Source organism: Rana temporaria, chromosome 3 (genome assembly GCF_905171775.1).
Source record: "Rana temporaria chromosome 3, aRanTem1.1, whole genome shotgun sequence".
Taxonomy (NCBI): Eukaryota; Metazoa; Chordata; class Amphibia; order Anura; family Ranidae; genus Rana; species Rana temporaria.
Genome location: NC_053491.1, coordinates 8,611,298 through 8,636,814, shown reverse-complemented (window position 1 = coordinate 8,636,814; position 25,517 = coordinate 8,611,298). Strand labels below are relative to the sequence as shown.

Genomic DNA, 25,517 nt, shown 5'->3' with positions numbered 1-25,517 from the left:
GAGATTTCCGTCGGCAAGGATTGCGCCTGCACAGTCCTTAAAGGAACTTTCCTGTTAGCCGGAACCATATCGACAGATCACCGGTCTCGTATGGCCTCTTGTGAAAAGTGTCCGTAAACCCCACATCCCAAAACACGATCAATAAAAGGTGTATTGTATGCCGTACACTGCTGTATTCTTCAAAAAACTTGGTTGATCCTGCTGCTCTCTATCTCCCCCTTCTGTCCCCAATTCAGCTAGGGATTTTGCAGAGCTGTGTTGGCAGCTCTGCACATGCTCAGTTTTCAGTAAGTTTCTATGCTGAGCATTTCCTCCCTATCACGTCTGAGCAGCTCACATGACTATAGAACAGGGAGATTCAACTAGCGGACCTCCAGCTGTTGTAAAACTACAAGTTCCATCATGCCTTTGGGTGTCCTGCTTGTGGCTGTCAGTCATGGGACTTGTAGTTCTGCAACAGCTAGAGGTCCGCTAATTGCATATCCCTGCTATAGAGTCGCACGTGTGGGTGTTTACACAGTGGTAAACGACCACTCCCTTCCTGCTCCATGCCCACTACCCAGCTAAACACAATGGGGGCGGGTTATTGGATGTAGATTAATGGAGGCTTCACCTCCCTGTTCTAAGACACAGGCTAGAGGGGCGGGACACAGCCTGTGATTGACATAAATCCACCCACACCATGTTATTTCCACAAAATAATAGATTTGCTTTCAAATATATATTTGAATGTCAATTTGAAACAGTTTATCTATTTTACTTTGTATTGCAAAGGCTGTGTGGGTTTTTATTTTTACTTTTTACATGTGACCAGCAGCAGAGGCCTAGAAGCTCCTCCTGCTTATGTTTCCCTGCAGACAGGCTGGGAGAGAGCCGGTCATGTGACAGCTGGATATTGATTAGGAGAAAGATACAGAAATAGAAGGGACAATATGAATTAAACAGTGGGAGGTTATTCACTAACGGCAAATCCACTTTGAACTACAAGTGCAATTGGGAGTGCAGTCGCTGTAGATCTGAGGGGGACATGCAAGAAAAATAAAGAAAACAGCCTTTCTCTTTTCGTCCATGGACGGACACAGCCTTCAAGTCTTGACATATAAGTTACGTTCCTGTTCATAGGAGAGGACTCCTATGAACAGGAACATAACCCACATGTCAAGATTTAAGAAGCTGTGTCCGTCCATGGACGACAGAAAAAGATTTTACGGTGAGTACAAAAAAATCCAAATTTGTTTTTCTCTTTTCGTCCAAGGACGGACGCAACTCCTTAAATCTTGACATGTGGGTTATGTTCCTGTTCATAGGAGAAGACGCCTATGAACAGGAACATAACCCATGTGTTGAGACTTGTGAAGGCTGTATCCGTCCATGGACGACAGAGAAAAGGATTTTACGGTGAGTACAAAAAATCCAACTTTTTTTTTATGCTTGTACATGATTGGGTGATAAAATCAGCAAATCCTCCCCCCCTCAGTTCAGGATCCTCCCCCCCCCCCTCAGTTCAGGATCCTCCCCCCCCCCCTCAGTTCAGGATCCTCCCCCCCCCCTCAGTTCAGGATCCTCCCCCCCCCCCTCAGTTCAGGATCCTCCCCCCCCCCTCAGTTCAGGATCCTCCCCCCCCCCCCTCAGTTCAGGATCCCCCCCCCCCCCCTCAGTTCAGGATCCTCCCCCCCCCCCTCAGTTCAGGATCCTCCCCCCCCCCCTCAGTTCAGGATCCCTCCCCCCCCTCAGTTCAGGATCCTCTCCCCCCCTCAGTTCAGGATCCTCTCCCCCCCCTCAGTTCAGGATCCTCTCCCCCCCCTCAGTTCAGGATCCTCTCCCCCCCCTCAGTTCAGGATCCTCTCCCCCCCCTCAGTTCAGGATCCTCTCCCCCCCCTCAGTTCAGGATCCTCTCCCCCCCCCCTCAGTTCAGGATCCTCTCCCCCCCCTCAGTTCAGGATCCTCTCCCCCCCCCTCAGTTCAGGATCCTCTCCCCCCCCCTCAGTTTCAGGATCCTCTCCCCCCCCCTCAGTTCAGGATCCTCTCCCCCCCCTCAGTTCAGGATCCTCTCCCCCCCCCTCAGTTCAGGATCCTCTCCCCCCCCTCAGTTCAGGATCCTCTCCCCCCCCTCAGTTCAGGATCCTCTCCCCCCCCTCAGTTCAGGATCCTCTCCCCCCCCCTCAGTTCAGGATCCTCTCCCCCCCCCTCAGTTCAGGATCCCTCCCCCCCCCCTCAGTTCAGGATCCCTCCCCCCCCCCTCAGTTCAGGATCCCTCCCCCCCCCCTCAGTTCAGGATCCCCCCCCCCCCCTCAGTTCAGGATCCCTCCCCCCCCCCTCAGTTCAGGATCCCTCCCCCCCCCTCAGTTCAGGATCCCTCCCCCCCCCTCAGTTCAGGATCCCTCCCCCCCCCCCTCAGTTCAGGATCCCTCCCCCCCCCCTCAGTTCAGGATCCCTCCCCCCCCCTCAGTTCAGGATCCCTCCCCCCTTCCCTCAGTTCAGGATCCCTCCCCCCCTCCCTCAGTTCAGGATCCCTCCCCCCCTCCCTCAGTTCAGGATCCCTCCCCCCTCCCTCAGTTCAGGATCCCTCTCCCCCCTCCCTCAGTTCAGGATCCCTCTCCCCCCCCCCCCTCAGTTCAGGATCCCTCTCCCCCCCCCCTCAGTTCAGGATCCCTCCCCCCCCCCCCTCAGTTCAGGATCCCTCCCCCCCCCCCCTCAGTTCAGGATCCCTCCCCCCCCCCCCCTCAGTTCAGGATCCCTCCCCCCCCCCCCTCAGTTCAGGATCCCTCCCCCCCCCCCCCCCAGTTCAGGATCCCCCCCCCCCCCCCCCTCAGTTCAGGATCCCCCCCCCCCCCCCCTCAGTTCAGGATCCTCCCCCCCCCCCCAGTTCAGGATCCCTCCCCCCCCCCCCCTCAGTTCAGGATCCCTCCCCCCCCCCCTCAGTTCAGGATCCCTCCCCCCCCCCCCCCTCAGTTCAGGATCCCTCCCCCCCCCCCCCCCCCTCAGTTCAGGATCCCTCCCCCCCCCCTCAGTTCAGGATCCCTCCCCCCCCCCCCCCCCCCCCCCCCCTCAGTTCTACAGCGACTGCACTTCCAAGTGTTCTTGCAGTGCAAAGTGGATTTGCCTTTTAGTAAATAAGCCCCAGCGTGTGTTGGTATCACTTTTAATGAAGGGAGGCTGTGAATTGTGAAGTACAGGGAGCTCTTCTAGCAGCATGCATCACACACACGGCTCCCTGACTGCCCACGTAAAACAGCTGATTAACATGTATTGGGGTGAGAAAAGAGAACAACCTATTTAACTTACTGTAATTTTACCACCAGAAGCCCAGTGTTGGGTGGAATCTGTTTTAATTTAAAGCCGATCTCCATGTTTAATGTCCCTTTTTTAAATAATTTTTTGTGCCAAGCTGGCCAAAACAAACGATATGCTGCACTATCACTTGTGCTTGCTGGGCGCTCTGTATGGAGCCTCGGCTACATACAGTATACAGCACCGTGTTCTCACTCCCAGAACAAGTTAGTCAGGCTTAGAGCCCCAAAGCTTCCTCTGATTGGCTGAGGAATAGATTTGGGCAGATTATGACACAATCTCTGCCTTTGCCAATCAGAGGAAGCTTTGTATTAATATGTAGCATACAAAGCTTCCTGTGAATAGCTGAGCAGTGCACAGCCTGACTTTTTTTTTTATTTTTTTTTTTTTTTTATTTATTTTACTTGATGGAAGTGGGACAGGATTCGCACTGGCAGAACACAGCGCTGTACAGCTGATGCTACAATACCGTTCATCACAGCTCACCCAGCCAAGTGCACCTGCAGTAAATTATTTGGGCCAGCTTGGCCCAGACAATCTATTTTAAGGGACATTAAATGTGGAGATCCGCTTTTAATTTTGGAAGGTATTAACATCCATCAACTGGAGGCTGTGTATTGCTCTTCTGCCCTTGCTATAGGTTGGTGACCCCTGTGAACTTCTTAATGGTGGCAACTTGCCACAGGGAAGATCACTACGCGGAGCAGAGAAATTTCCCGCCTACTTGTGCCCGTCACTCCCTCACTGATATCGGATATTTTGCTGAATGTCGCATTCCATTGACAGAGGACTGCCTTGCTTGTCCAGCCAGCGAGGAAGTGACCTGGTGAGTGTTTTTCAGTCCTGCTCTGCATAGTGGTCCTTCCCCGTGACGAGTTGCTGCCGTCAACAGGATCGCAAGTCTAAGCGATATTCACACTATACAATTTCCTGTAGATTTATTTTTATTTTTTTTCTCTTTACATTTACCAAAACCATATAATATGTCGACCTAAACACTTTCAATTTGTATACAATCAGGCAGGCCCTTGCACTACATGGTTTTGGTAAATCTAAAGACAAAAATCTGCATGTAATCGAATAGTGTGTATGGGTTCTTAAGCTGGATACACACTATACAATTTTTCGTAGATTATTATTTTTTTTTCCTTCAGATTTACCAAAACCATATAATGAGGTCAAACTTTATATTTCAATATTTTTATTGAAGAAAAGAACAGAATAGTCGGCACACACAGGCCACTCGTTAGACAAATAACATTGCAATGAAGGAAAACAGAAAATAAAAATAATAACGAATCCAATCATTACACAGTATTAAGGCCTTGTAAATAAAGATACAATAAACAAAACAAAAAAAAAAAAAATAGAAAATTAGCCCCAAATAGAGACAGGCCAAAATCTGAGGTCAAACTTTAAAGCGAGGGTCCTCAAAGTTTTTAAACAGTGGGCCAGTTCACGGCCCTTCAAGACTGTTGGGGGGGGGGGGGGGGGGGGGGGGGGGCGGACTATAGTTTAGTTTAAAAAAATATGAACGAATTCCTATGCACACATTTTATTTGTAGTGCAGGAAAAAACTATTTAATATTTAAAATAAAAAACTATTTTAATCAACATAAATTTATTAGTATTTCAGACTCCCCCCTTATCACAGAACCTCTCCATCACAACCCCCCCCATCAAAAAAGCCCCCATATAGCAGGTCATCCATCACAAAGCCCCCCCCCCCCCGATAAAAGATCCCCCTATCACAGACCCTCCCATCACAAAGCCCCCCGTAACACATATGCCCATCAGACTCCTCATCATAGAACCTCTCCATCACAGCCCCCCCCCATCAAAAAAGCCCCCATATAGCAGGTCATCCATCGCAAAGCCCCCCTCCATAAAAAAGCCCCCCCATAACAGATATGCCCATCAGACTCCCCCCCCAATAACATAACAGACTTCTGCCTCTTATATAATACCACAGAACCCCCTCATCACAGAATCTCTCCATCACAGCCCCCCCCCCCCCCCATAAAAAAAGCCCCTATATAGCAGGTCATCCATCACAAACCCCCCCCCCCCATCACAGACCCTCCATCAAAAAGCCCCCCGTAACAGATATGCCCATCAGACTCCTCCCCCCCCCCCCCCCATAACATAACAGACTTCTGCCTCTTATATAATATCACAGAACCTCTCCATCACAACCCCCCCCATCAAAAAAAGCCCCCATATAGCAGGTCATCATCACAAAGCCCCCCCCATCACAGACCCTCCCATCATCACAAAGCCCCCCCCGTAACAGATATGCCCATCAGACCCCCCCCATATAACATAACACACTCCCCCCCATAACATAACACACTCCCCCCCATAACATAACACACTCCCCCCCCATAACATAACACACTCCCCCCCATAACATAACACACTCCCCCCATCGATATTATATAAGAGGCAGAAGTGTAATATCATAGAACTCTTTCATCACAGAACCTCTCCATCACAGCCCCCCCCCCCCATCAAAAAAGCCCCCATATAGCAGGTCATCCATCACAAAGCCCCCCCCATCACAGACCCTCCCATCACAAAGCCCCCCCCGTAACAGATATGCCCATCAGACCCCCCCCCCCCCATAACATAAGACCCCCCCCCCCCCCATCGATATTACACTTCTGCCTCTTATATAATATCACAGAACCCCCCCCCCCCCCCCTTCCGGCTGCTACCTTAATCACACAAGACGTGAAGCAGGGCAGGTCCGGACAAAGGCCGGGACTTTACAAGTGATTGATTTGCTGGGACCGTCCCGCTGCCTAGTAACCAATCACCTGCCTCTTAACTCAAAAGGTCCCGCCCTTTGTCCGGACCTGTCATGTTTCTCGTCTTGTGTGATAAAGGTAGCAGAGGGGAGAGGGATTGCTGTAATGTTAAAGGGGCAAGTCTGCGGGCTGGCTAAATCACACTGGCGGGCCGGTTGCGGCCTGAGGGTTGTAGTTTGAGGCCCCCTGCCTTATTGCCTCGTACACACGATCAAATTTTTCGACAGGAATTGTGTGACAGGCTGTTGTCTGATAATCTGACTTTTTACACTCCATCGAACAATTGTTGGAATTTCCAACAACAAATGTGGGATAGCACGCTTTAAAAACGTGTGATTTCAGATTATCCAATCGTGTGTACACAAGTCCTTTGGGAAACAAAAATCCATAGTACAAACCCGCATGCTCAGAAGCAATGCTCACCATAACACGACATTAGCAGAAGTTGCCCAAAGGGTGGCGCTAAAGAGCTGAAAAACCAGAGTTTCATATTTTGCCGACAATTCTTTGCCGTTTTTGTGTTTGCAATCCAAGTTCAAGGCCAACGCCCTTCAGACAAAAGTCCTACGCTTTCTCTGCGAAAATTCCGATCGTATGTATCAGGTTTAAAGCCTCATACACACGATCGGACTTCCATCTGACTTTTCCGTGGATTTTGCTCTGAAGAGTGTTGTCCGTGATCTTGTTCTGCATACAGACGGCAGGACTTTTTCAGCCAACAATCACCAAATCATGTGTTTTTTTTCTGCTTTTTACCGCCACCCTTTGGGCAACTTCTGCTATTGTTGTCTGATCTTTAGCATTGGTTCTGAGCATGCGTGTTTGTACTTTGGACTTTAGTCCGATGGAGTTGTGTTCACACGATCGGATTTGCTCTATCGGACATTTGTTGCCGGTGTTCTGCCGAATAAGTTCTCCTCGGCGGATAAGGACCCCCTTGTACTGCGCAGGTGCGGCGCCAAGTCTCAGAAAATAGCCAAACGCGTAGAGCTGAGAGTCGGCTCTACACGGCGCATGCGCAATGACTATCACATCTCCACTGCGTAAAGCATCTCAAACTCCCGATGATAGTGCTACTCTGCAAGGGGCGGGGGTGATTTCAACAATAAAGTACACGTCTTAGCGGGGGGTGTGTTGGCCATCTAAGTTAAATGTGCAAATCCGCCCATCAACATTGCCATATGCAAAACACGCCCCGCTAAGACGTTAAAAATCACCCCCGACCCTTGCAGAGTAGCACTAGCATCGGGAGCGTGTGGCATATGTGATAGTCGTTGCGCATGCGTCGTGTAGAGCTGCACGATTAATAGCGGAGAGAATCGCGATCTCGATTCTCCCCGCAGGATGACCTGCGATTCTTCTGTGTTCACCGTTGGTTCCACGTAACCAGCGTGGAACGCAAATGGCGCCGATATCGGAACCGACGTCAGCAGCCTGCGCCGCTGGATAGATGCCTGGGCTTCTCTCACAGTTCTGTACAACAGTAGTTTGTATCCATGCGCCACCCAGTGGTTGCTGGTGGTACTGCTTCTGATGTATAAAAATAAAAGACCAGTGATATGTCTATAATGTTAAAGACCATATAACTCCTATGAAAAAAGCAGAATCAAAGTTTGATTCTGCTTTTTTGATAGGAGTTATATGATCTTTCAGTTTTTGAGAATCGTGATCTTCAGTCTAAGCAAAAGAATCGTGATTCTCATTTTGACCAGAATCGTGCAGCTCTAGCGTCGTGTAGAGGTGACTCTCAGCTCTACATGTTTGGCTATTTTCGGAGGCTAGGTTGAGGTTCATACTGTGCAAGCGCTGCGCCTGCGCAGTACAGGGGGGTCCTTATCCGCCGGGGGAACATTTTCGGCAGGACACCGGAAAGTTTGTCTGCAAACATTTGTCCGATTTAAAAAAGCGAAAAAGTTTCTCCGATGGAGCGTACACGCGGTCGGATTGTCCGATCAAACAGGCCCGTCACAGGTTTGTTGTCAAAAAGTCCGATCGTCCTTTAGACCCCTTTCACACTGAAGCGTTTTTACAGCGTTTTAGCGTTAAAAACTGCGCTATTAAAACGCTCAAAACGCTCTCCATGCATCTCAATGGACCCTTTCACACTGAGTCCTGCAAGCAGCAGCTTTTGGGCGCTGAAAAAAACGCCCCTCTCCATTGAAATGAATTAAAAGCGCTGTAAAAAACGCCTTACCCTTTCACACTGAGGCACTTCAAAAACGCCCTAAAATGTTAGGGTATTAGCGGTGCTTTACCAGCGGTTTTCGGGCGCTGGCAGCGTGAAAGAGCTCTGGAAGCACTCAGGCTTTCACATTGGCATTGCAGATGAGGCTTCGCTCAAATAACGCTCAAAAAACGCCCCAGTGTGAAAGGGGTCTTAGAGTTTCAATTTGTATGCAATCAGGGAGATCCTTGCACTACATGGTTTTGGTAAATCTAAAGGAAAGCGGACAACAAAAGTTGTATAGTGTGTGTTGGGGGTCTTCCAATCAAACGAACGGGTTGAGCTTCACCTCTCCTGAAAACTCCTTCTGATGCAATGAATGGAGAGTTCAGGGGGTGAAGTTTTTTGCCTGCTGTATTTATTAGTAATGCAGAAAGTGGGGGGAAATGATGATGCACGGCCTTCAGCTATTGGTTCTTACTGCCTTTGGTTGTGACAGATGAGAATATAAATATCTGATCTGTGCTCCCTGAAGAAGTAACTTATTTTTAGTTCTTGGTTAAGGTTGGAGAGGTAAATCATCTAGATTTTTCTTATGTCTTCCAGGGACTCTGGTGGTGAGATCTCTGCAGTTGAGTTTCAGGTCTGTACACCTTCTTTGGCAGTTGAAAGGGAGTTTTTTTTTTTTTCTTTTCTTTTTAACTATTTTGAGAGTGTAACTGGAGGAGTGGGAATTTTGTTTTTATTAGGAGGTATTCATTAGATTACATGGTGAACATAGCCAGGAACCATGGTGAGCAAATCTTGCAGCTGGGAGTCCCTAAGACCCAAGTCCAGCGAGAGTCACACCCAACAGATTCCACCAAAGGCCTCATTGACCTGGACTAATGTGATCCAGCAGCAGATTCCGGTGACTTGTCCTCAATGTTCCCCGAACAGGGAAGTTCCTTCACTGACTGCGCAGGTGCAAACTTCCCGACAGAAATCTCCGAAACCTCGGCCGGCATCCAGGCTCATTCTTTAACATCCCCGTGGATTGGAGGATGTTAAAAAAAGAGCCAGGAGGCCGAGCGAGCCGTCCAAGCGCAGCAAGGACGTGAGGCCGACTGGCCACTTACCTCGAAATCCATGCCGGCCACGGTTCGGAGATTTCCGTCCGCAAGTTTGTGCCTGCGCAGTCCTTGAAGGAACTTTCCCGATAGCTGGAACCAGCACGGCAGATCACCGGCATTGAGAATCTTGATGATTTTTCTTGTGGTGGTTCCAGACCTCTGCGAATGGGACACCTTGTACTAAGCAATGACAGGCGTTCCTTGCTGTCCCGGAGCAGGCTGTTGGCTTCCACAGCCAATCATCTGCCCCTGTTTTGCAGGCAGTCGCTGGCTGTGCAGTTCCATGTGAACAGTAATTAAAGCGCTGCGCAAACTGTTGGCGCTATATAAATCCTGTATTATAATAATAATGAACTGTGGCTCCTTCAGCATGTCATTTCTTTCTTCAGCTGGCCACAGATCTCTGGAACCCCCCTGTGATTCCAGTCGCAATAATTCGCTGCTGGACCAAATTGACCTCCGGTGTGAATGAGGCCTTCTAAACAATCCAGTGTCCAGCCATATAAGAATAAGTGTTGCTGGCGCAAGTGAAAAATATATATTATATTACTTTGGTGGGTTTGCTGCAATCGGGAAAGAAAAGGATCAGAGCACCTGTTGGTGTCTGGTCCTTTAAGAAATATATGTGGTGTGTTAATTGCGCTCCCCTACTTTTATCCTTTATCACCACCTGTCACTAGGTGCTGATTAAATTATTAATCATCAACACACAACACCTCTATTTCAATAAACGTAATGTGCTAAAATTCTTCTCGTAGAGAATATAAATACACCCGAAAAAAAAAAAAAAAAAAAAAATATATATATATAATGTATATGAACCTATGTGCAATTTGCGTGGATCTATCTATGCGATTGACATATTACTCATATAGTGCTTCAGTAACCTCATCCAATATATTGAAGATGACTGCCCTTCCGAGGCAAACAAGTATTTATGCAAAAAACAGAAAAAAAATTATATATATATATATATATATGTGTATAAGAAACAATATATGTATATGACAGTTCGATGGAGGATTACAAAGTATGTCCTCTATTCATTAAAGTCCCAATGTGCTGATTTAAATATTCATTTAAGTGCATCACTAAACTTTATTGGCTCAATTTTATGTAAACAATGATAAATATTCTCCCATTGGCATGTGTACAGGTTTTGTCATCTTTGTGCTTTTCAACAAGAAATGTTGCTGTTTTTTTACCTTTTTGGTACGTTGCTTGGTTCAACTGACCGGAGAACAGTTTAAGACATGGGGTGCTCAACCTGCGGCCCTCCAGCTGCTGCAGAACTACAAGTCCCATGAGGCACTGCAAGGCTGAGTTGCAATTGTGACTCCCCAAAGGCAGAGGCATGATGGGAATTGTAGTTCTGCAACAGATGGAGGGCCACAGGTTGAGCACCCATGGTTTAAGACTGGGATATGCAATTAGCGGACCTCCAGCTGTTGCAGAACTACAATTCCCATGAGGCATAGTAAGACTGACAGCCACAAGCATGACACCCAGAGGCAGAGGCATGATGGGACTTGTAGTTTTGTAACAGCTGGAGGTCCGCTAATTGCATATCCCTGGTTTAAGAGAAGTAACTGAGAGATCACTTGACAGCTGACCACTCCGTTCTCGTGTCCGCTCACTGAAGCCCTCGGGCTTTCACATTGAGTATGCAGTGCAGGAGGTTTTCAGGCGGTATAGCAGTGCTTTTTTTAGCGCTGTACCGCCTGAAAAACTCCTCAGTGTGAAAGGGGTCTTACCCTCGCTTTATTCCCAGTGGCATTGGTAATAGAGAGTGAATCTCCCAACAGGGACACAGACTACAATAAGAACCCGATTGGTATTAGGCCCCATTCACACAATTCGCAAATTGAGCATGCAGCTACCCCAGCAGTGGTTCTGAGCGATGAGAGGTAGGCATTATAAGTAATAGGAGACTGACGGCTCCCGCTGCCAATCCTGGCTGCTCGCAAGTAATCTCTCAAGAAGTGACTACCACCGAATGATCAGCCAGGGACGCAGACTGCAATCTCTGCATCCAGGGCTCATGATCTGCAGGTAATCACTCCATTAGCAGTTGCGTGCAAGCATCCATGATTAGCCGCGGGAGTGGTCAGTCTCCTCCTTGCTTTCAAGGAGGCTTCCTTTTGCAGCTAATTGCCAGTAACCACCTCCAGGGGTTCCTGCATGTAATTGGGGCCTCAGCCGCTCACCGCTACAAATCTAAGTTTTACTTTTAGTTATACTTGAATTGCTATATATATATATATATATATATATATATATATATATATATATATATATATATATATATATATATATATATATATATATATATATATATATAATATATATTTTTCATGTTATTTTGAATAATGCACCTAAAGGAACCTTGTTCTGTGTTCTTGCCTATGCTTTTATGAATCTTGGCATGGCAGATACAATAGTCCATTATTCTGGGTGAAGACTTCTATTGCTGGACTTGAATTTTCCTGGTCTTGGTACTGTGGTATATCTGAACTAATTGCATGCTTGGGTTGGGTGTTTTGCTTGTAGGACTCGTTCTCACCGGTTATATGGTCATGCATTTTGCTGCGTTCATCAATCCAGGCAAAATGTGTGATCAGAATTCAATGTTTTCAGTAGGACATGTACCCGGCATCAGGGTGCATTACAAAAAAAGAACGTATTTCTCCTATCACCTTCCAGGACGGCACACCTGCGATGAGGGCTCCTCCCCACAGGAAACAATAAATTGACAGCTTGTTATATGTCCCCACCCTTCCCCCTTGATCCCCATTATTGATTGTGTTTCTCCCGAACACGGCGACATTATAGACCACTGTAACGGTCACCACCGTTTACGATATTCCATTCCATCGCCCCACAACAGCTTATCCGACAATCCAGCCGACAGGACCCATTTCATTTCCCAGAAAAAACGAGACAACACACAGCTCTGTTACTGGTTCCAAAATGAATTACTACTTTTAATGGTTAGCTCTCAAGTTTTTATACAGTTACAAGCATGCTTCAGTAAGCACAGGGACAATGAAACACTCCACCCACACATCACACAATGGGGGGCTAACGAGTCTCCAATACACATCCCACAGACTTTTCGGCACCGGTCTGACATAATTAACATGACCTAATTACTACACCTGAGAAGTCAGGCGTTATGACTCTCACCTGCTCTCACCTGCTATGCACATCACATATTATCAATAGTATTTTCACATCCACAATGAAAGGTCTGTCAGAAGCCAGACTCCATTAACACCTCAAAGTTAGACATCTGACCTTTACAGACTTAATTGGTACAATAGACACAAAACAGTATTCGCATCACACAATGGACAATGGAATATCTTAGGAGCCCAACTCAATTAACACCTCAACAATCTATTGACCTGTTCATAAGGAACAACTTGTAATATTTCAAGATATCCTGCAAAACATGAATTATCATTAATGTCCCATCTCATGTAATCCGAGATATCAGTTCTCAGTCATCCTATGCCCAAAAGGGACATAGGATGACCCTAGACCCAAGAGTCTTTGCTGAAGCTGGCACAGGAGTACCCCACATCCTTCGTCTCTGGGTGTCACGGGCCATTTCGTTACAACCACGATTGCTAGAAGCTTGACACAGTCAATCGTTCTATCTTTAAAAAATGTACAGGCTCTCATATTTTATCTGTAAGAGCCCATGCCACCTAGATCCTGCATCTGAAGAGAAGTCGGGGGCATAGGTGGAGCAGACCTGCAGGTCAGTTACATGATCCAGCTAGGATACCTTCATCACACACTACTGAGCGGAGGTAAAAAAATTCAAGTCAAAATCTGACATTTTAGCAGAAGGGCCTTGCAGGCAGGGATCCCACCCTAAAGTAGGCCTGTGGTTCCTTTCTTATCCTCTCAGGTGTGCCACCCTGGAAGGTGATAGGAGAAATCCTACGTTGGACTTACCGGTAACGGTATTTCTACGAACCTTCCAGGACGGCAGGCCTACTTCCCGCCCTATGTGGAGGGAAAGATGAGCTAAACCAGGGTTTGACAAATTTGCTTTGAATCTAGGAGCCAGTTAAAAAAAAAGTTAGGAGCCAGAAAACGCGCCCCGTCCCACCGAGCTCGCACGCAGAAGCGAACGCATATGTGAGCAGCGCCCGCATATATATAAACGGTATCCAAACCACACATGTGAGGGATCGCCGCGATTGGTAGAGCGAGAGCAATAATTCTAGCCCTAGACCTAAACATCGCCTATGGAGATTTTAAAGGGTAAAAGTTTGTCGCCATTCCACGAGCGGACGCAATTTTGAAGCATGACGTGTTGGGTATCAACATTATCTTTCACAATATGAAAAAAAATTGGGCTAACTTTACTGTAAAAAAAAAGTGTATTTTTTCCCCAAAAAAGTGTGCTTGTAAGACCGCTGCGCAAATACGATGTGACAAAGCATTGCAACGACCGCCATTTTATTCTCTAGGGTGTTAGAACCCCCAAACATTATATATATTTTTTATTCTAATTAGAGGGAAGGAGATGGCAGTGAAAACCGTTTGAAATGGCCCTATTTACATTCTATATGAGATTTTCATGATTGGGTATACATGTGCTTTAATACGCTAATTCCCTGCTGCAGGGGTGGACTGACAACTCATGGGGCACTCGGGCAATAGAAGATTATGGGGTCCCCAGGCTTACAGATGGTCACCACGCCAGGAGGCAGGGCAGCTAAAATCTCAGGATTTTCACATCAAAAGCAGGTCGGTTTCAGAAATATCAGGGACAGATGTAAAAAAAAAATAGGTTTTATTGAGCCTGGCAACCCTGATGGGGGCCCCCTAGTGGCATGGGGCCCTCGGGCGGTGCCCGAGAACCCCAATGGTCAGTCCGCCCCTGCCCTGCTGTACGCAGATGCTGGCCATGAGATAGAATACGGCATCCTAACATCACAGCACCCATCTGTTACTTGTGAAGTGCATATCCCTCATGAGAATGCGCCTTAGAACATGTGACGTGAGCCTGGTAGAGGTCAGTGGTACTTTAACAGCAGAAGTAAGCATTGTTGGGATAACATAATCGCAGTATTATGGCCTAGTAGGTGTCTCCGTGCGCCCGCCGCCGTCACAGAAGGAAGCTTAGGCCTGCAGAAGGCCGCAAAGCCGTGGCCTCAGCTACCGGCGGGTGCGGGCGCGATCGCGAGGTGGGGGTGCGCAGACACAGGATCTTGTATCTCCACGCGCCCCCGCGGCGGGCCTGCGCCGGCCGGTAATTGAGGCCGCGGCCTTCTGCAGGCCTAAGCTTCCCTGGCCGCCAGGTCACAATTTCTTGTCGCAATTGCGACCGGATTTTGTCGAGACCTGAGTTAAACGCTAGGTGGTAAGTACCTATGTGGAACGATGTCCCTTAGGAACCAGTTTGGGATTACGTTTGTTACATACTGTTGATCAAGGGGAAGGGTGGGGACTTATAACAAGCTGTCAATTGATTGTTTCCTGTGGGGAGGAGCCCTCATCTCTCAGGTGTGCCGTCCTGGAAGGTTCGTAGACATACCGTTACCGGTAACTCCAACGTAGGTTTTTATGCTTCATTTTGACGTCTACGTGGGGTGGTCTGGAAATGTAGATCCACGTGCATGAATATATTGACACTGGTGTTCTGGTGAGGACAAACCTTGGATGTGATTGAGCCTATGGTATGGGTATTCTTCTTCATCTTTGGTTAGGACTATGGCAATCTAGAAACTTTCATCCATTCCGTAAACTTTACTCATAAAAGCAGCTTGTTCATTGCTGCTTTAAAATCACGTGGATACCCAGGAAAATAATGCCCCCTACACACGATCTGAATATCGCACGACAGATCGTACGACTTTTTTCGCTTAACCACTTCCTGACGGCCGTACGACTTTATACGGCCGCAGGGTGGTTCTAAATCTCTGAGTCGCAGTCTTTTTACGACCTCCGTTCCTCCGGGCCACTGGGGGGCGCGCATTCCTGCCGCATCACTGAGATGATAAAGATAAATAATTTCTGAACTTTTTCCACCTTTTTAATGTGACCTATAAACTGCACAACTCAATTGAACAACAAACTGACATTTTTTAGGTGGAGGAGGGAAGTAAAAATAAAATAAGATGGTTACATGAGTGTGCACACCCTTATACTAATACTTTGTTGAAGCCGCTTTTGATTTTATTCTAGCACTCGTTGTTTTTGGGGATGAGTCTATCTGCACAGGCCTCGACAAAATCCAGGCGCCCGATCGCAATTGCGACAAGAAATTGTGACCTGGCGCCTGGGGAAGCTTAGGCCTGCAGAAGATCGCGGGTCGGCCGGTAATTGTAGCCGCGGCTTTGCGGCCTTCTGCAGGCCTCGGCATCCTTCTGTGATCTGGCGCCATTTTGTGGTGGCTGTTGGCATTACAGGTTACATTACATTTAGCAAAACAGCAGTTCTGTGTTTTTCACTGTTTTCATTGCCATCTCCTTCCCTCCAACCCCCAAACATTATATATATATATATTTTTTATTCTAACACCCTAGAGAATAAAATGGTGGTCGTTGCAATACTTTCTGTCACACCGTATTTGCGCAGAAGTTTTACAAGCGCACTTTTTTGGGGGAAAAATACTTGTTTTTTTTTTATAAAAAAATAAAAACAGTAAAGTTAGCCGAATTATTTTTTTTATATTTTGAAAGATAATGTTACGCCGAGTAAATTGATACCCAACATGTCGCGCTTCAAAATTGCGTCCGCTCGTGGAATGGCAACAAACTTTTACCCTTTAAAATCTCCATAGGCGATGTTTAGGTCTGGAGCTAGAATTATTGCTCTCGCTCTATCAATCGCGGCGATACATCACATGTCCGGTTTGAATACCGTTTACATATGTGGGCGCTACTCACGTATGCTTCTGCGCACAAGCTTGGCGGGACGGGGTGCGTTTTTTGGCTCCTAACTTTTTTTAGCTGGCTCCTAGATTCCAAGCAAATTTGTCAAACCCTGTATTAGCATGGCACGTCTTGACTTGGCACTATTTGCCCGCTCTTCTTTGCAAAAACACTCCAAATCTGTCAGATTGCATCTCCTGTGCACAGCCCTCTTCACATCACCCCACACATTTCCAATGGGATTCAGGTCTGGGCTCTGGCTGGGCCATTCCAAAACTTGAATCTTCCTCTGGTGAAGCCATTCCTTTGTTGATTTGGATGTATGTTTTGGGTCGTTGTCATGCTGAAACGTGAAGTTCTTCATGTTCAGCTTTCTAGCAGAAGCCTGAAAGGTTTTTTTTTTTTTTTTTTGTGTGCCAATATTGACTGGTATTTGGAACTGTTCATAATTCCCTCTACCTTTGACTAAGGCCCCTGTTCCAGCTTAAGAAAAACAGCCCCAAAGCATGATTCTGCCACCACCATGCTTCACAGTGGGTATTGTGTTCTTTTGGTGATATGCAGTGTTGTTTTTGCACTAAACATATCTTTTGGAATTTATGGCCAAAAAGTTCAACCTTGGTTTCGTCAGACCAGAACACATTTTCCCACATGCTTTTGGGAGACTTCAGATGTGTTTTTGCCAAATTCAGCCGGGCTTGGATGTTTTCCTTCGCAAGAAAAAGCTTCCGTCTTGCCACTCTACCCCGTAGGCCAGACATATGAAGAATACAGGAAATTCTTGTCACCACGCAGCCAGTACTTGCCAGATATTCCTGCCGCTCCTTTAACGTTGCTGTAGGCCTCTTGGCAGCCTCCCTGACAAGTTTTCTTCTGGTTGTGTCATATTTTCTTCACTTGATGACAGTCTTCACTGTGTTCCATAGTATTTCTAATGCCTTGGAAATTCTTTTGTACCCTTCTGACTGATGAGATCACTCTGATGCTTTGTAAGCTCTCTGCGGACCGTGGCTTTTGCTGTAGGATGCGACTATGAAAATGTCAGGAAAGACCTACTTGAACAGCTGAACTTTATTTGGGGTTAATCAAAGGCACTTTAAATGACAGGTGTGCACGGAGTCCTATTTTACATGAGTTTGAATGTGATTGCTTAATTCTGAACACGGCTACATCCCCAGTTATAAGAGGGTGTGCACACTTATGCAACCACATTATTTTTAGGGGTGTACGGAATGGAAATTATGGTGGCGAAACTGATACGGAAAATGGAAAAATACACTAGGCCGAAAACCGAAACTGTTTTGTAGTGAGTAGCACTTTCGCTTGGCAGCAAAAGGGTCGCTGGTTCGAATCCCGACCACGACACCATCTGCCTGGAGTTTGCATGTTCTCCCTGTGCCTGCGTGGGTTTCCTTCGGGTACTCTGGTTTCCTCCCACACTCCAAAGACATGCTAGTAGGTAAATTGGATCTTGTCCAAACTGGCCCAGTATATATATCTGTGTATGACTGTGTGTCCCAAGCGTGTCACGATCCTACAGGGTAAAATGACCGCACCAGCCAAGCAGACACTGGCTGGAAAAAGCGCCCAGAGGCGATTCAGTTCGCATGAGTAGCGCTATACAAGTCATTCCTTCATTCATTTTGTATATATTCTAAATACAATGTATACATTTTTATATAACACGTTGCTAATAGTTAGGGTTGTCCCGATACCACTTTTTTAGGACCGAGTACAAGTACCGATACTTTTTTTCAAGTAGTCGCCGATACCGAATACCGATACTTTTTTTAAATGTGTCCCCAAATGCAGCCATGTCCCCCCCCAAATGCAGCCATGTCCCCCCCATATGCAGCCATGTCCCTCTAGCCATGTCCCTCACATATGCAGCCATGTCCCTCACATATGCAGCAATGTCCCTCTAGCCATGTCCCTCACATATGCAGCCATGTCCCTCTAGCCATGTCCCTCACATATGCAGCCATGTCCCTCACATATGCAGCAATGTCCCTCTAGCCATGTCCCTCACATATGCAGCAATGTCCCTCTAGCCATGTCCCTCACATATGCAGCAATGTCCCTCTAGCCATGTCCCTCACATATGCAGCAATGTCCCTCTAGCCATGTCCCTCACATATGCAGCAATGTCCCTCTAGCCATGTCCCTCACATATGCAGCAATGTCCCTCTAGCCATGTCCCTCACATATGCAGCAATGTCCCTCTAGCCATGTCCCTCACATATGCAGCAATGTCCCTCTAGCCATGTCCCTCACATATGCAGCAATGTCCCTCTAGCCATGTCCCTCGATGCAGCGGCGGGGGGGAAGGGGGGGGGAAAGTATTCTATTTAGGTATCGGGGGTATTTGCACGAGTACTCCCGCAGATACCTGTATCGGTATCGGTATCTGGACAACCCTACTAATAGTATTAGAAAAATTTTCATGCGGTGTACCTCTTGCAGATATGATGCAGGAGATGGTCAGAGACTGCAGACATGTGCAGCCTGCCTGTGCCTCACCAGTGCCCATCATTTGCAGCCTGCCTGTGCCTCACCAGTGCCCAGCAGCTTACTGGTGCCCATCATGTGCAGCCTGCCTGTGCCTCATAGTGCCCATCATGTGCAGCCTGCCTGTGCCTCATAGTGCCCATCATGTGCAGCCTGCCTGTGCCTCATAGTGCCCATCATGTGCAGCCTGCCTGTGCCTCATAGTGCCCATCATGTGCAGCCTGCCTGCGCCTCATAGTGCCCATCATGTGCAGCCTGCCTGTGCCTTATAGTGCCCATCATGTGCAGCCTGCCTGTGCCTCATAGTGCCCATCATTTGCAGCCTGCCTGTGCCTCACCAGGGCCCAGCAGCCTACCGTTGCCGCCCTAGCATATGCAGCCTGCCTGTGCCCCGATCAGTGGCGATCGGTGTGTCACTAAGCAGATTTGAATCATTTTTGGCAGCTGAAATTTCGGTGCACCACTATTTATTTTGGTTTATTTTTACCCCCCCCCCCCCCTCAAAATAATTCAGTTTGTTTTTCTATTGAGTTGTACAGTTTATAGGTCACAATAAAGGTGGAAAAAGTTATATTTTTACATCACAGAAACCTGACATTTTAACAGGGGTGTGTAGACTTTTTATATCCACTGTATGAATACAATGGAATGAAAAAAACTAAGTTCTAGATCAGTGGTCTCCAAACTGCGGCCCACGCGCTGGATGAAGCCCCTTGCTTGCCTTGATCCAGCTCTTGGGGCACCGTTGTTCCCACGGACGCTATCGATGGGGCACCATGGACCCCACTGACACTAAACCGAATGGCTGTGTGAAAGGACCCTTATTTGTCAACCTTCTATCGCCACTTTTAAATACCACTTCCACTATTGCATATATTTTTTTTTTTATTGAGATGTGTGTGGGATTTGGTTAAACTGGAATAAGTGATTCTCTTAGAATCCATAATTTTGTTGCTTATTTTTATCCCTCCAGGCGTGTCTTATCTGTGGTATAAACATAGGATCGCTCTTGTATTCCTTACCCCCAGACAGGGGCAGACTGACAACTCATGGGACCCCCGGGCAATAGAAGATTATGGGGCCCCCCGGGCTTACAGATGGCCACCAAGCCAGGAGGCAGTGCAGAGGCAGGGCAGCTAAAATCTCAGGATTTTCACATCAAAAGCATGTCAGTTTTGGACATATCAGGGACAGATGTAAAAAAACACAGATTTTTATCATACTGTCCCTGGTTTTACGGAGCCTGGCAACCCTGGTGGGGCCCCCTAGTGGCATGGGGCCCTCGGGCAGTGCCCCGAGTGCCTCAATGGTCAGTCCGCCCCTGCCCCCAGACCTGTTGAAGTCTCTCTTCCATTCCTGTAAATTATTTCAAAAGTCTTAAAAATGAAACTTGTGCTAACAAAAACATTTCCTGTTGCCCATAACAACAAATCGGCTTCCAACTGTCATTTATACAGTTTTTGGTTTGAAAATTAATAAAGGATTGTGCGCAGATCAGCTTTAGGTTTTTTAGCATACTGCTTATAGTATATTTTGTAGGCCCTGCCATTTGTCCGTTATGGAAATGTATGTACTGGTAGTTAGAATAAGAAATGTGTTATTTAATATGATCGTCCTATTTTTTTTTTTGGGGTGTTAAATAACAGCCATATAGTTGACCCATATTTTTAACAAACCTGACTTTTCTTGCATGCTTCTTTTAACCTCTATGGTGTTTGTTTTTCCCAATCCTGCTATTGCAATAGAGCAGATACCCCCCCCCCCCTCTAGATACACAATTCCCGTCGGAAAATCTGATCGTGTGTACGAGGCTTTTTAGAGTATTGTCCACCCAGAAGGAGGCGGGGGACCTCTTTCTGGGTGAACAATACTCTAAAGCAGGGATCCTCAAACTACAGCCCTCCAGCTGTTGTAGAACTTGGCACTACAGCTGGAACTACACATGCCATGCGGCATTCTAACACACTGACATTCACAGACATGATTAGACACAATGGGAATTGTAGTTCCTGAACAACTGGAGGGCCGTTGTTTGAAGACCCATACTTTAAAGCAGGGTTTCTCAACTTCAGTCTTCAAGGCGCCCCAACAGGTCAGGTTTTCAGGTTTTCCCTCAGATGAAATGGCTGTGGTAATTACTAGGGCAGTGAAACTGATCAAATCACCTGTGAAAAATAATGGAAAGCCTGAAAACATGACCTGTTGGGGCGCCTTGAGGACTGGAGTTGAGAAACACTGCTCTAACGCAGGGTTATGCAATTAGCGGACCTCCAGATGTTGCTAAACTACAAGTCCCATCATGCCTCTGCGTGTCATGCTTGTGGCTGTCAGAGTCTTGCTATGCCTCATGGGACTTGTAGTTCTGTAACAGCTGGAGGTCCGCTAATTGCATATCCCTGCTCTAAAGCCTCATGCATACGATCGGATTTGTCGATGGGAATTGTGTGATGACAGCCCGTTGGCCAAAAATCCAACCGTTTTTTTTACGATCCATCAGACAATTATCAGCTTTTCCGCGGAAAAATGTTGGATAGCAGGCCTATAAATTTTTCCGCAGACACCGGTCTGTATCACTCGGCCCCGCCCATAGCTGCGCTGCTATCAATCACCAATGACGAGCCGCCTCAAGCATGGGGAAACCATTGCGGGAACAAGCCTAGGAGTTTCGTGGCTCAGGTAAGTAAAACGGCTGGGGGGCCCGAGAGTGCAAGGTGTTTTTTCACCTTGATGTATTAGGGCCCTTTCACATGGGCGGACAAACGGTCCGTTTTTTACAAGGCCGACTTGTAATGCTTCCCTATGGGATTGCAGACGTTAGCGGATTGAGCATCCGCTAACGTCCGCAAAGATCCGCTTTTTCAGACGGAAGAAAACCCTATTTTTCTTCTGTCTGGCGAAACGGATCGGATGAATACGGCGGACACACGGTCCGTATTCATCCGATTCCCCATAGGGGAGAGCGGAGGAAAGACAGGGCGGTCTCTGCACAGTGTGCGGGGACCGCCCTGTCTGCCGACGGCTCAGCGGGGATTCACGGATGATCCCCGCTGAGCAGACGGACACACACGGGGCGGATCAATACGGATCCGCTCCATGTGAATAAGCCCTTAAAGCGGGGGTTCACCCTATTAATAAAATGTATTTTTTATTTTTTCCTCTAGCATAAAATGAGGCATAGTAGCGCGAGCTACAGTATGCCTGTCTTTATTTTTTTTATCCCCGTACTCACTGTGCAATCGTAGACACAAGATTCCGACTCCCCGCGGGGAATGGGCGTTCCTATGGAGAGGGAAGGTGATTGACGGCCGGCTCTGGCACGTCACGCTTCTCCGGAAATAGCCGAAATAGGACTTGGCGCTTCACGGCGCCTGCGCATAGTTTGTGCGCAGGCGCCGTATAGCGCCGTGAAGAGCCGAGACCTGTTCCGGCTGTCTTCGGGGAGCGTGACGTGCCAGAGCCGGCCGTCAATCACCTTCCCTCTCCATAGGAACGCCCATTCCCCGCGGGGAGTCGGAATCTTGTCTCTACGATTGCACAGTGAGTACGGGGCTAAAAAAATAAAGACGGGCATACTGTAGCTCGCGCTACTATGCCTCATTTTATGCTAAAATGTTGTTATGGAGGGTGAACCACCGCTTTAAGGTGAGAAAAACACAAAGCTTTACAACCCCTTTAAAGTGCTTTTCTTCTCCCCAATACTATACCAGCAGGTAACCCTTGCGTTGTGGGCGGAGCACCATTGGAAGGGATGGTTTTCAAATTTCCTGGAGTTGGGATTGAACATAAATACAAGATTGTCCTTCTGTGACTTGACCTTTTTTATATTTTCGTGGTGTCTAAATTTTAATTTGTGGTGGTAAAGGTGTCCTCGTTAATGCCCAGACTAGCTGGTGACTGGCTTATATGCTTATTAGGATAGTGTGTTCGCCATTTATAGGGGATCTTATCAGGCTGTGCTGATTTTGTGTATAATGTGCTGTGACTTTACACACCTAGACCTGTTGCTGATTCCAAGTATTCATCTTGCAGGTGAACGTGTGTTGTGTTTTCATGGGCCTCTTCTCTATGAAGCAAAGGTAAGTTTCATGTGTTGTCCTTCCAGTTTTCAGGCCGTTTCCAGGTTGTGTTGCTGCAATTGAATGGTGATGAGTAGGGCAAGAAGTAGCTTGCTGGGAGATGAGGTTTTAGTGTAAAGAACATGACTCTGATTCCTCCTGTATTATGTTGTAGTGTAACTGTACTGTTTGAACGTGCTTTACAGTTACAGTTTACAACGTTGCAAAGCACTGTGCAAACTGTTGGCGCTACATTCTGTGTAGTCCAGGGTTTGACAAATTTGCTTGGAATCTAGGAGCCAGCTAAAAAAGTTAGGAGCCAGAAAACGCGCCCCGCCGAGCTTTGCGCGCTGGAGCGAACGTGAGTAGCGCCCGCATATGTAAACGGTGTTCAAACCACACATGTGAGGTATCGCCACGATTGGTAAAGCGAGAGCAATAATTCTAGCCCTAGACCTCCTCTGTAACTCAAAACATGCAACCTGTAGATTTCTTTAAACGTCGCCTATGGAGATTTTAAAGGATAAAAGTTTGTCGTCATGCCACGAGCGGGCGCAATTTTGAAGCGTGACACGTTGGGTATCAATTTACTCGGCGTAACATTATCTTTCACAATATTTTAAAAAAATTGGGATAACTTTACTGTTGTCTTATTTTTTTATTAAAAAAAGTGTAATTTTTTTCCCCAAAAAGTGCGCTTGTAAGACCGCTGCGCAAATACGGCGTGACAGAAAGTATTGCAACAATCGCCATTTTATTCTCTAGGGTGTCAGAATAAAAAATATATATAATGTTTGGGGGTTCTAATTAGAGGGAAGGAGATGGCAGTGAAAATAGTGAAAAATGTCATATTAGAATTGCTGCTTAACTTGTAATGCCACCAGATGGCGCCAGCTCACAGAAGGAAGAGCTTGGGACTTCACAAGGCCGCGGCCTCAATTACCGGCCGGCGCCAGGTCACAATTTCTTGTCGCAATTGCGACCTGGCGCCCGGATATTGTCGACCCCTGCTATAATTACTGTTTCCCCAAAAGTAAGACCTACTCTGATTTTCCAGGAGGGCTGCAATATAAGCCCTACTCCAAAAATAAGCCCTAGTGTGTGTTTCTGTAGTCAAATAGCTTTCGGTATAAAGCGCCGCTCAGCTGATCTCCTCCACTTCTGCCTGTCAGCAGGGGATCTCATCCCCCCCCTCCCCCTCTGCTCTGATCATGAAAGAGAGCTCTGGAGATTGAGCCCAATCTCTAGCCAGTGCTGTGCACAGGGGCAGCGGCTTCCCCCCCCCCCCCATCTCGGGGCAGATCTCGTCGGGACGGGGCGGGTTTTCTGGCTCCTAACTTTTTTAGCTGGCTCCTAGATTCCAAGCAAATTTTGTCAAACCCTGTATTAGGGGGCTGAGGGGGGAGCTGCACACAGAAGGTTTTTCAATGAAGGTAAAAAAACCTTGCAAACGATCGCCTTGTAGAACGACACATTCAGTTTAAAATCAGAAATGAAATGCAAAGCATTTTTGTATAGAGCTAAAAAAAATGATACTTTAAGATTTGGCAACCCTGGTTGGACCAGTTTCCAGCGTTGAGCCCACCTTCCCGCTTTTTGGACCTATAGAACTTCTGCCAAGCCTTCCAATGATGGCCTTGATTCCCTGGGGTGGGGCTTACTTCCTCCTTCTTGACTCTGTTCTTTTCCTTCTCTTACTCTCTCCCTTTTTCTTTCTTTCTTTTTCTTTCTTTCTTTTGCTTTCTTTCTTTTGCTTTCTTTCTTTTTTCTTTTGCTTTCTTTCTTTCTTTTTTCTTTTGCTTTCTTTTTTTTTTTGCTTTCTTTCTTTCTTTCTTTCTTTCTTTCTTTCTTTCTTTTTTTCTTTTGCTTTCTTTCTTTCTTTTTTCTTTTGCTTTCTTTTTTTTTTTTCTTTCTTTTTTTTTTTGCTTTCTTTCTTTCTTTCTTTTTTTCTTTTGCTTTCTTTCTTTCTTTCTTTTTTTCTTTTGCTTTCTTTCTTTTTTTCTTTTGCTTTTTCTTTCTTTCTTTCTTTTTTCTTTTGCTTTCTTTCTTTCTTTCTTTCTTTCTTTTTTTCTTTTGCTTTCTTTCTTTCTTTCTTTTTTTCTTTTGCTTTCTTTCTTTCTTTTTTCTTTTGCTTTTTTGCTTTTTTTCTTTTGCTTTTTTGCTTTCTTTCTTTCTTTCTTTTTTTCTTTTGCTTTCTTTCTTTCTTTCTTTTTTTCTTTTGCTTTTTTGCTTTCTTTCTTTTTTTCTTTTGCTTTTTCTTTCTTTCTTTCTTTTTTCTTTTGCTTTCTTTCTTTCTTTCTTTCTTTCTTTTTTCTTTTGCTTTCTTTTTTCTTTTGCTTTCTTTCTTTTTTTTCTTTTGCTTGCTTTCTTTCTTTCTTTCTTTTTTTTCTTTTGCTTTCTTTCTTTCTTTCTTTCTTTCTTTTTTCTTTTGCTTTCTTTCTTTCTTTTTTCTTTTGCTTTCTTTCTTTCTTTCTTTCTTTCTTTCTTTCTTTCTTTCTTTCTTTCTTTCTTTTTTCTTTTGCTTTCTTTCTTTCTTTCTTTCTTTCTTTCTTTTTTCTTTTGCTTTCTTTCTTTCTTTCTTTCTTTCTTTCTTTTTTCTTTTGCTTTCTTTCTTTCTTTCTTTCTTTCTTTTTTCTTTTGCTTTCTTTCTTTCTTTCTTTTTTCTTTTGCTTTCTTTCTTT

At 46.3% G+C, this 25,517-nt stretch overlaps 2 protein-coding genes across 14 annotated transcripts in view; one reads left to right on the top strand and one right to left on the bottom strand.

The window, feature by feature from the left end:
• The window catches only part of KIF23 (kinesin family member 23), a 912,882-nt gene that overhangs the window by 566,746 nt on the left and 320,619 nt on the right, over window positions 1-25,517 (bottom strand). The window lies entirely within an intron of this gene.
• MORF4L1 (mortality factor 4 like 1) overlaps window positions 1-25,517 on the top strand; it is a 71,293-nt gene that overhangs the window by 14,493 nt on the left and 31,283 nt on the right. For both annotated transcript variants that reach the window (XM_040342226.1, XM_040342225.1), the window contains exon 2: window positions 22,811-22,857. In XM_040342226.1, the coding sequence (XP_040198160.1) occupies window positions 22,811-22,857 (47 nt within the window). The remainder of the gene's footprint in view (window positions 1-22,810; window positions 22,858-25,517) is intronic.